Raw genomic sequence first — 12,202 nt, 5'->3', positions numbered from 1 at the left:
CGCAGTGTTAGGTAGTGATATTTCCCGGTACCGGTACAATACACCGTATTGTATTACACCGGTGCACAGTGCCGGCACTGTGCACCGTGAACTCACCATCTTCAGGTGTCTTATCATCTCGGAACCTGATGACAGCTTGGGGTGTACAGACAGACAGCCCACGGCGAGAGGGAGAGTTGGAGACACACGCACACGCCAAGCCCATTTGAGGGAATAACAAATGGGCTTTCGACTGTTTCTTTCACTCGCCTCTGTTCAACTAGCTGTAAAGTGGGTACCTGGGAGTTAGACAGCAGCTGTGGGAGGCTTCCTGGAGTGGGTGGGGGTGTGTGTGTGTGTGTGTGTGTGTGTGTGTGTGTGTGTGTGTGTGTGTGTGTGTGTGTGTGTGTGTGTGTTGGTGTTTACTATTTGTGTCTGCAGAATCGCTTTATTAACTCTTGGACCCCGCCTTTCTAACCAATCTATTCTTTCCTCTATTATATCTACTGCATATATTTCTCTCTGCACCAGGGCCTGATTCTTGGAACTCTCTATTCATCAAGAACTGTAAAAAAAAAAACACTATCGCACGCCCTTCACATTCTTTGAAGACAGAGCCTAAATACTGTCGTTATTCCTGACATACTGAAAACAGCAGAGATAGCACCACTCCATAAAGGAGGAAATAAGGCAGAGGCAAAAAATTACAGACCGACGGCACTAACATCACACATCATAAAAATCTTTGAGAGAGTGCTAAGAAGTAAGATCATAACATACAGGAAATCACAGCATCTTCATATACCTGGACAACCCTACAGAACAGGGCGCTCTTGCCTGTCACAGTTGCAGGGGACAGATTCACGAAAGTACTTACGCAAGCACTTACGAACGTTTACATCTTTCCTCAATCTTTGACCGCTTTGGTTACATTTATTAAGCAGTTTACGAGCATGAAAACGTCTTATTTAACTGTTGTTATTGTAGTAAACAGCCTTCTGGTGCTTCGGAGCTCATTAGTTGTTTAATAATTGTAAACAAAGCCGCCAAAGATTGAGAAAAGATGTTCAGGTTCATAAGTGCTTGCGTAAGTGCTTTCGTGAATCTGGCCCCTGGACCACTATGACATGGCACTAGATGCCATGGAAGACAAGCAAAACGCTGATGTAATTTACACAGACTTCGCAAAAGCTTTTGACAAATGTGACCATAGTGTTATTGCACAGAAAATGCGTTCAAAGGGAATTACCGGAAAAATAGGCACATGGTTCTACAATTTCCTGACTAATAAAACCCAATGTGTAAATCAAAGTAAAATCCGAACCGTCAACCGTAAAGAGCTCAGTCCCCCAGGGTACTGTGCTTGCTCCAGTACTTTTCCTCATCCTCATATCGGACATAGACAAGTATACAATCTGTATTGTCGTATCATTCTTTGCAGATGACACTAGGATTGTTATGAGAGTAGACAACATAGAGGACACAACAAACCTCGAATCAAATGTAAATCAGGTCTTTCAATGGGCTACAGAAAATAATATGGTATATAATGATAAGTTATACCTTCTGCGCTAGGGAAAAAATTAAAATATAAAAACGGAAACCACGTACAAAACGCAGTCAAATTATACCATAGAACGAAGAAGCAATGTAAATGATTTGGGTGTACTCATGTCGGAAGATCATACCTTTAAAGAACACAATAAAGTAGCCGTCACAACTGCAAGAAAAACGACAGATTGGATAACAAGAACCTTTCAAACTAGAGATGCAATACCAATGATAATTTTTCAGGACGCTAGTGCTCTCTAGAGTGGAGTACTGCTGCACAATGACATCCCCTTTCAAAGCTGGAGAAATTGCTGTTCTGGAGAGCGTCCAGAAATTCCTTACTGCTAGAATCCACTCAGTAAAACATCTAAACTATTGGGACCGACTAAAGAGCCTAAATCTGTATTCTCTTGATCGCAGACGGGAGAGATACACGTGGACAATTTACACGTGGAAAACATTTACACGTAGACAAGTGTGTTGACAAGCCAGTTGCCACTGGCCTAGTTTCTCGCAATTTAATTTCGACCCAAAGGTCGAGTTTATTTGGCAGGGTCATTCATCCTGTGAGTAACAATATTGCCATATCAGCATTTTCAACACCACCTGACAGGAAGAAACCCCGCTGGGTTGTTCATCTTGTAGCTTCTGCGAACCCCCAAATGTCAAACAGTAGCCGTAGGAATAGGTTCGACCCGCTGGGTCAATGACTCACGTTATTGATAAAGCTAAAATGTAGCCATTTTAATGATATAGTATACGTAGGCTATGTATAATCAATGGTATGCATAGGATATATATATAACATTGTGGAGAGCAAGAAAGTGGGGCTGGCAGTGGGAAGGGAGAAGAGCAGCAGGATACGTCAGTATGGCTTTAAAGAGAACTATTGTCAGTATATTACCAGTGAGATGCAGAGGACGTCAAGAGGTACAGTTATGCTTAACGGTGTTGCGTGCTACATAGTCTTCCCGTCTTGGTGCCTTCTTTGGATAATTACTTCCTTGACGGCGCTGCGCCCCGAGGCCAGTGTATCCCCAGTGGCTCATAGTACACCCTGGGGCCAGTATACTGGAGATGACCTCGGTGTTAGGGGTCGCTCCCCCAGGGCCTCTTGGCACCCCCTGGTGCCCAGACACCCCCGGGGGTGTTGCGTTACTACCAGCGAGTCACTGCCTCTTGCCCCATCTTGGCATTAAGTGCCACTCTCTTCCCTATCACTCCACACTCACTCTCTCCATATGACGACACGCACTTAACTTGATATGGACACTGATGCAAGACGCTTGATAAGGAGCTGAGGTATTGCAGAGCGAGTGGGAATGGTGTCGAGAGAAGGCTCTTGAGTATTGTCACTTGCTCGGTAAGACTGAGTGTCGCCGACAGCCGTTCATCTGTGAGGTGACGGGCCGTTCACCTGGGAACCCTCGCCTTGCTCTGTCGACCTCGTTTACCAAGAGATGGTTTGAGTGTTCGGCTGTTGGAAGACATTGTACTTCGAAGAGGGTAATACAATTTTGCCAAAAAAGTCTTTTTTATATATATAATTGCGAAATGTGTGACGTTTGGTGCTTGTGACGACTACAAGCAACAGTCGCACAGTCACGCTGTAGTGTACCTGTAGCTGCAGGCGACGAGTCACAATAACGCGGCTGAAGATAAGATGACCAAACCACACATCAGAAGATGGAGAGACGACGATGTTTCTGTCCGTCGTGGACCATTATCTGGCCGTGTGCTGACTTGATGACACACGACGTGATAGGTCCAGGAAGGACCGAAACGTCATCGTTTCTTCATCCTCTGATGTGTGGTTTGGTCATGTTACCTGTAACTGCTTTCAAGAGTTTTCCCGTCGGTGGCTGTGGAGGGAGCGTTCCTAGTGAGTGACAGAGTGAGTGAGGTAACTCTTAGACAAGTAAAAGTGTAACGTAACATAAGACAGGTGCCACGAGCGGAGTGTAACAAGCAGTAATCAGGCGTGGGAATATTAGCCAAGGCGTGGGAATATTAGCCAAGGCGTGGGAACCAGGTGGCCGCCGGTCACTCGTCTCACTCTTGCCACATTTTCTCAAGACTTCGTCATTTCTCACTAGGAATCATTTTAAGCATTTTTTTATATATATGTTCAGCATATATAACAAAAGTTAAGAGTTGTTTCATAATTAAAACACGGTGAAGGTAGTATACAATTTCTGCATGCAGAGCACATTGGTAACTGTTTTCCCCAAGAATTATCACGTCTTAAGTGTTAAGATATTTTCGTAGGTGGGAAGTTTTTACTACCGCTACGACAGGTTTGGTCAGTTAAGGTATTTGTGGTGGAAGTGTTTTGTGTGGTGAGGCGGCGGCCACCTGTGTGTACTCACCTAGTTGTGTCTGCAGGATCGAGCATTGACTGTGTATATATATATATACACACATATATATATATATATATGTATATATATATATATATGTATATATATATATATGTGTGTATATATATATATATATATATATATATATATATATATATATATATATATATATATATATATATATATATATATATAATGTACATGCATATCAAATGAATAACCCAGAATGTTGGGACCGTATCATAGACTTTCCCCTGAAATTGATTCGTGTTTCAATTTCCTGTACATTTCTGAGAGGTGCCACTGGGCTGGGGGGGGGGGAGGTGCCACTAGGCTGGGGGGGGAGGTGCCACTGGAGGGTCGGTGGTGTTAGACATACAGTGTGTGTGACACTGTCAGCCACAATGACCCAATCGTCCTCCCATGACCGTCAGTGTGGGTGGTTGATACTGTCACCCCCCCCCCCCGCATTGTCGTATATGACGCACTGCATCGGAGATGGTGTGCAATAATGAGCATATAAGAGCATAGCTTGCAACCCGTAGTGGTGTGAGCCTCCCCAGGCCTCCCCCACCCCACGCACACGCACACGCACACGCACACACACACACACACACACACACACACACACACACACACACACACACACACACACACACACACACAACTGCGAGAAACAACTACACGGCAGTGAGGAGAGAGGCAGAAAGAAATTTTGAGAAAGGGATTGCAGACAAATGTAAAACAGAACCAGGTCTATTCTATAAATTCATAAACAACAAATTGCAGGTAAAGGATAATATTCAGAGGTTGAAAATGGGAAATAGATTCACGGAAGATGAAAAGGAAATGTGTGAAACACTAAACGAAAAGTTCCAAAGTGTGTTTTTACAAAATGAAATCTTTAGAGAACCAGATACAATAAGAATTCCAGAGAACAACATAGAGCACATAGAGGTGTCTAGAGACGAAGTGGAAAAAATGCTCAAGGAGCTCGGTAAGAACAAAGCAGCTGGCCCCGATGGCGTTTCACCATGGGTTCTGAGAGAATGTGCATCTGAGCTCAGCATTCCACTTCACCTGATCTTTCAGGCATCCCTGTGTACAGGAATCGTAGCAGACGTGTGGAAACAGGCTAACATAGTTCCAATCTACAAAAGTGGCAGCAGGGAAGACCCCCTCAATTATAGACCTGTATCATTGACAAGTGTAATAGTGAAAGTATTGGAAAAACTAATCAAAACTAAATGGGTAGAACACCTAGAGAGAAATGATATAATATCAGACAGACAGTATGGTTTTCGATCTGGAAGATCCTGTGTATCGAATTTACTCAGTTTCTATGATTGAGCCACAGAGATATTACAGGAAAGAGATGGTTGGGTTGACTGCATCTATCTGGACCTAAAAAAGGCTTTCGACAGAGTTCCTCATAAGAGGTTGTTCTGGAAGCTGGAAAATATTGGAGGGGTGACAGGTAAGCTTCTATCATGGATGAAAAATTTTCTGACTGATAGAAAAATGAGGGCAGTAATCAGAGGCAATGTATCGGAATGGAGAAATGTCACAAGTGGAGTACCACAGGGTTCAGTTCTTGCACCAGTGATGTTTATTGTGTACATAAATGATCTACCAGTTGGTACCAGTTGGTATACAGAATTATATGAACATGTTTGCTGATGATGCTAAGATAATAGGAAGGATAAGAAATTTAGACGATTGTCATGCCCTTCAAGAAGACCTGAACAAAATAAGTAGATGGAGCACCACTTGGCAAATGGAATTTAATGTTAATAAATGTCATGTTATGGAATGTGGAATAGGAGAACATAGACCCCACACAACCTATATATTATGTGAGAAATCTTTAAAGAATTCTGATAAAGAAAGAGATCTAGGGGTGGTTCTAGATAGAAAACTATCACCTGAGGACCACATAAAGAATATTGTGCAAGGAGCCTATGCTATGCTTTCTAACTTCAGAATTGCATTTAAATACATGGATGGCGATATACTAAAGAAATTGTTCATGACTTTTGTTAGGCCAAAGCTAGAATATGCAGCTGTTGTGTGGTGCCCATTTCTTAAGAAGCACATCAACAAACGGGAAAAGGTGCAAAGACATGCTACTAAGTGGCTCCCAGAACTGAAGGGTAAGAGCTACGAGGAGAGGTTAGAAGCATTAAACATGCCAAAACTAGAAGACAGAAGAAAAAGATGTGATATGATCACTACATACAAAATAGTAACAGGAATTGATAAAATCGACAGGGAAGACTTCCTGAGACCTGGAATTTCAAGAACAAGAGGTCATAGATTTAAACTAGCTAAACACAGATGCCGAAGAAATATAAGAAAATTCACCTTCGCAAATAGAGTGGTAGACGGTTGGAACAAGTTAAGTGAGAAGGTGGTGGAGGCCAAGACCGTCAGTAGTTTCAAAGCGTTATATGACAAAGAGTGCTGGGAAGACGGGACACCACGAGCGTAGCTCTCATCCTGTAACTACACTTAGGTAATTACACTTAGGTAATTACACACACACACACACTCTTGCTACTGGAGATGTGTGTGTGTGTGTTTTATCAATGGAGAGAACGACCTTCATATCGCAGTAGCAAATATATATCTTGTTATAGGGACGTAATGCATGCCAACGTGTGACTGTCATATACTCCGTTTGATTTGTTTTCAATTAAAAAAAGTAAAAAATATATATATATATATATATATATATATATATATATATATAATAATAATAATAATAATAATAATATGAGTTTTTGCTGTGAACTGCTTTGAATTGTTCATTCATGTGTTTAATGCCGTTTCATCGGAACCCGGTGCCGGTTCCATTAGCCGGATCCGGTTTTCTCTCGGCGTGTTATGATGTCAAGTAATAATCAGCTTAAATGGTGTTACCAGCTGAAGGAGCCGCTCGGGTCCTTGTCTTCCATCAATCTATCTATCGGTCTCTCTATCCACCTATATGTTCATCTATCTATGCATCTCTTTATCCATCTACCCATCCATATATCCGTCTATCCATCCATTTATCCATCTATACATATCCATATCCATCTACTTATCTATATCCACCTACTCATCAATCCATCTATCTATTCATCCATCGAACAATCCATTTATCCATCCCTTCTATCTACTCTCTCTATCTCACTTATCAAAATATATAATTGTCAAATGTGTGGGTGGCCACATGTATGCGATGAGTCACAATAACGTGGCTAAATTATGTTGACCAGACCACACACTAGAAGGTGAAGGGACGATGACGTTTCGGTCCGTCCTGGACCATTCTCAAGTCGATTGTGGGTGGTCGCCTGTGAGAAGATCTTAGCGGTGTTAATTCTAAAAAAGTATAGTTACACGTCTACTCTGAAAAAGATGTGGGGCCTTGAGAAACCTTCCAAGCTGCGGGTGCACAGTTTTATGCCAGTACGGGCAAATTAGGGATAGCTGGAAATGTGTTAATTTTCCAGATATAGTAAAACACACCATTATTCACTGATTAGAAGTTTTGAAAAGTTTGTTTTTGAAAATATTTAGCTGTGTAGCTGGCGGGCAGTGCCAAAAATCGTCGTGGGGGGGGGGGGGGGGGTAGAATGTGACCCCTGGCATGCAATAATGAGCGCGTCATTCTGACGATACATTTGCCCTGTACCGACATGGATATGGGTACAACATTTTCCCTGTACCGAGTGTGTGTGTGTGTTTACTAGTTGTGTTTACTAGTTGTGTTTTTGCGGGGGTTGAGCTTTGCTCTTTCGGCCCGCCTCTCAACTGTCAATCAACTGTTTACTAACTACTTTTTTTTTTCCACACCACACACACACACACACCACAGGAAGCAGCCCGTGACAGCTGATTAACTCCCAGGTACCTATTTACTGCTAGGTAACAGGGGCACTTAGGGTGAAAGAAACTTTGCCCATTTGTTTCTGCCTCGTGCGGGAATCGAACCCGCGCCACAGAATTACGAGACCTGCGAGCTATCCACCAGGCTACGAGGCCCCTAGAGGCCCCCCCCCCCCTGTGTGTGTGTGTGTGTGTGTGTGTGTGTGTGTGTGTGTGTGTGTGTGTGTGTGTGTGTGTGTGTGTGTGTGTGTGTGTGTTTACTAGTTGTGTTTACTAGTTGTGTTTTGCGGGGGTTGAGCTTTGCTCTTTCGGCCCGCCTCTCAACTGTCAATCAACTGTTTACTAACTACTTTTTTTTTTTTTTTTTTTTTTTTTTTTTTTTTTTTTTTTTTTTTCTCTTCTCCACACCACACACACACACACCAGGAAGCAGCCCGTGACAGCTGACTAACTCCCAGGTACCTATTTACTGCTAGGTAACAGGGGCACTTAGGGTGAAAGAAACTTTGCCCATTTGTTTCTGCCTCGTGCGGGAATCGAACCCGCGCCACAGAATTACGAGTCCTGCGCGCTATCCACCAGGCTACGAGGCCCCTAGGCTGTGTGTGTGTGTGTGTGTGTGTGTGTGTGTGTGTGTGTGTGTGTGTGTGTGTGTGTGTGTGTGTGTGTGTGTGCTCGGGTACCAGTATGGTGGCGTGCCTCTGAACTGTGTGTGTGGGCCACAGGTATTCAATGACGCCTTGTTCAGATTCTTGAAGTCAGTCTTTGTTTGTCACATGCATACAAATGTTACCTTTACATTTGCCTTTATTGTAAATTTACCTCTGGCTCGTACCTCTGTCTTGACATTATTCATATTCTTCGCAACTGTGTAATCTTTGTAATTTTGTCTGAAAATTCGTTGCGTATCGCGATTTTGTGTTTGATCAGCGAAATGTCGTTATCACTCTGCATGTCGTAACTGGCTCCTCTCCCATGGTGTGTGTGGGGGGAGCTGGTGAACCGTGACGCATCTGTGATTGTGGCGTCCTGGTGTGTGTCTGTGTCGCACCGTATCTTGGGTAACACAGTGCTTCACCGTCACCAGCCTGCGACGGTGGAGCTCCACACTCGTGGCGGCACGCGGTATGAGCAGCAGGAGTTGTATCAGTGATTGTTATGTACTGGATGATTTGTTCTTATTAATCTCTATAGATACTCAAAAATTAAACTTGTCCGTCTTGTCTTCCACAGGTGTTGTGAAACGGGCGTCCTGGGAGTGGGGTCCTCGGCCGGCAGGAAATTACCAGCGGCACGATTCAATTGCTCATCCATTCCTTAGCCCGTGTCTCGGCGACCACGTGACCTGCCTGAGACCCGCTCAAGGAATCTGTTCAAGGCCTGGGAACCACAAGAGCCTCGTGGATTCCTGCAGGCGCGGGGAGCGTCACGACACGACTGTGACACCGCTGGAGAACACCGTCCTGGCGGGACCTGACACTTCTGATCTCCCCGAGGGCCTTCTTTGCCAGCGGTGGCAGGCGGCGGCGAAGGCGCCCAGTCCTTCGTCTGGAGTGTGGAGACCCGCCCGCAGCATCATGACGCACGGCAGAGGCTGATGTGCGGGAGAGAAAAGAAGAAAGTGCAACGTGAAGGAAGGGGCGTCCGCCTCCCGAGGCTGGCTGTCACCCGGTGTGCCAGTGCCAGGAGGCGCACTGCCTGGTGGCACCGACGGCCATGTCGAGATGTGTAGTTATTACCCCGCTTGCCAGACAATTTTTTCCTTGAGACTTGGTAACGGGGGCCGGCTGCCACCATGTGCGCGCGACGACGGCAGCCCTCTGTACGCTGTGCGACACGCACAGTTGAGGACGCGTCACGGAGCGCCTGCGATGCCGTGTGGAGGAGACCGTGTGTCACAGTCAGTGCCGTGTCTAGTGACGCCATGACCGAGAAATGTGTACACAGACCTAGAGCGCGGTGGCACAGACCCAGGCCAGTCGGTCTGCTCTCTGCTCCACAAGTGGCAACAGTGGTCCCGTTAAGAGTGCCTCGTTACGATGACTCGCTGCACTACGAGTTAATCACCAGTGTAGATACGCAAATTTCAGACATGAGAAACGTGCGACCGGACCCACGACCTTTTATACGGGAGTGTCCGCCCCGCTCCACGGACACCCATGGCACACAGGGCACCCATAGGCCTACACCCGCCTCCATACAGCGGGTGGGGCGACCCTGGTTGTTACTACAGAAGGCGTGGTTGGCGGTGGTGGTTGTTGTGGCACTGGTGGGGCCTCTGGTGCCACCTGTGGCAGCCAACACCCCTCCGAGGTTCGTCTTGAACGGCCAGAGCGAGATTGTTATACGCCTGACGGAGGGGGAAGCGACGCCTGTCGGTAAGTAGCCGTTATCGCACGTTGTGCGTCAGATCCGTTGAAGGGTTCAGTAGGTAAGGTAAACTTTTCCGTGTCCATTAGTACGATTGTTTTGTGTGTGCCAGGGTGAAGGCGGCGACGTGCAGCTTATCTGGCCTGGGAGGCTGACAGTGTAACTCCTCACCTCCACTTGTTCATAATGTTTGATAACAGAAATACTAAAACTCTACACAACAACTTCGTTGTTCCTGGGCCGGCTCCAGCTCTTAGTCAGCCGCCTTCCTGGGCCGGGCAGCTGGCGCCACACTTGAGCACAGCCAACACCGGCCACACTTGTGATTTATTTACTGCTTTCCATATCATTCCGGAAATATGGAATAATATGGAAAGCAGTAAAGCGGGTTGAGCCCTAATTTTCCCGGTGAAGATCTAATCATCTTGCCTTTCTTGTGGGTTAATTAAGTATTTTTTTTTTTTTTGGAGGGGGGAATAAACTATTTTAGAATTTCTTTAACAGTTCCACCGGTGCTTCATATATTCATTGTTATATCTTGGACACGTACTTAAGAGGTTTAGTGGCTTCCAGTATATCAAGTGTTTGTTCCGAGTGTGACGGTCAGCCCCGCACTGTCTTTATTAGTGTGTTAGGGAGCCGGTCGGCCGAGCGGACAGCACGCTGGACTTGTGATCCTGTGGTCATGGGTTCGATCCCAGGCGCCGGCGAGAAACACTTGGCAGAGTTTCTTTCACCCTATGCCCCTGTTACCTAGCAATACAATAGCTACCTGGGTGTTAGTCAGCTGTTTCCTGGGGGTGGAAGCCTGGTCGAGGACCGGGCCGCGGGGACACTAAAGCCCCGAAATCATCTCAAGATAACATGTTTGATATCCCCGTAAGTGTGTGGGAGAGGAACATGATCACTTTCCTGTTTGTCCTCGGGCCGCCGGTGACGACTCTAGTTTGTACTTTCCCAGTGTCCTGACAGTGTTTGTCCCCGAGTTTGTTTACTAAGTTTAGTCTAGTGCTAAAATTGAAGCTGCATAAAATATTGTATTATGAGGGGGCTCAATACAGTCATCAATACTGTGATGTATTTGTGTTCTCTTTACCTGTGACAGGTTTCGAGAAGTATTCCGCTATAGTCAGACTTGTGTGTTTAGTCTTCCAGCTGACCAGCCCAGTATGGTGGTGTTTGTGGCGCGTAATCCTATTATAATGGTGTTCTTGACTGGTGTGGAGGATTGATTACTGTGTGTGTGTGCGCGCGCGTGCGAGTGTGTGAGCGTGTGTGTGTGTGCCCGCGTGTGTGTGTGTGCCCGCGTGTGTGTGTGTGCCCGCGTGTGTGCGTGTGTAAACTGTGTAATTACCTAAGTGTAGTTACAGGATGAGAGCTACGCTCGTGGTGTCCCGTCTTCCCAGCACTCTTTGTCATATAACGCTTTGAAACTACTGACGGTCTTGGCCTCCACCACCTTCTCCCCACACACACCTCCGTGTGTGTGTGTGTTTACTAGTTGTGTTTACTAGTTGTGTTTTTGCGGGGGTTGAGCTTTGCTCTTTCGGCCCGCCTCTCAACTGTCAATCAACTGTTTACTAACTACTTTTTTTTTTTTTCTTTTTTTTTTTTTCACACCACACACACACACCCCAGGAAGCAGCCCGTGACAGCTGACTAACTCCCAGGTACCTATTTACTGCTAGGTAACAGGGGCACTTAGGGTGAAAGAAACTTTGCCCATTTGTTTCTGCCTCGTGCGGGAATCGAACCCGCGCCACAGAATTACGAGTCCTGCGCGCTATCCACCAGGCTACGAGGCCCCGTCTGGCTGTGTGTGTGTGTGTGTGTGTGTGTACTCACCTAGTTGTGTTTGCGGGGGTTGAGCTCTGGCTCCTTGGTCCCGCCTCTCAACCGTCAATCAACAGGTAATGTTGATTGATGTGTGTTAATGTGATGTTAATGTAATGGGATGTGTTGATGTAATGTTAATGTGTGTGTGTGTGTGTGTGTGTGTGTGTGTGTGTGTGTGTGTTAAGAAGTGATGGTTCATCTTTATTGGTACAGAGGGAGGGAATAATCAG

At 45.7% G+C, this 12,202-nt stretch overlaps 1 protein-coding gene across 6 annotated transcripts in view; it reads left to right on the top strand.

The window, feature by feature from the left end:
• Positions 1-12,202, top strand: part of Cad88C (cadherin 88C) — a 243,228-nt gene that overhangs the window by 13,582 nt on the left and 217,444 nt on the right. For 5 of the 6 annotated variants that reach the window (XM_045742235.2, XM_069329540.1, XM_045742227.2 and 2 more), the window contains exon 2: positions 9,000-10,144. In XM_045742235.2, coding sequence (XP_045598191.1) covers positions 9,562-10,144 — 583 coding nt within the window. In that variant the 5' untranslated portion in view covers positions 9,000-9,561. Of the gene's footprint in view, positions 1-8,804; positions 8,892-8,999; positions 10,145-12,202 lie in introns of those variants that run through there. The other variant, XM_045742200.2, reaches the window with a different exon arrangement.

This window comes from Procambarus clarkii, chromosome 22 (assembly GCF_040958095.1).
Source record: "Procambarus clarkii isolate CNS0578487 chromosome 22, FALCON_Pclarkii_2.0, whole genome shotgun sequence".
Taxonomy (NCBI): domain Eukaryota; kingdom Metazoa; phylum Arthropoda; class Malacostraca; order Decapoda; family Cambaridae; genus Procambarus; species Procambarus clarkii.
Note: the sequence above shows the minus strand (reverse complement) of the source record. Positions and strands in the feature narration are given on the sequence as shown.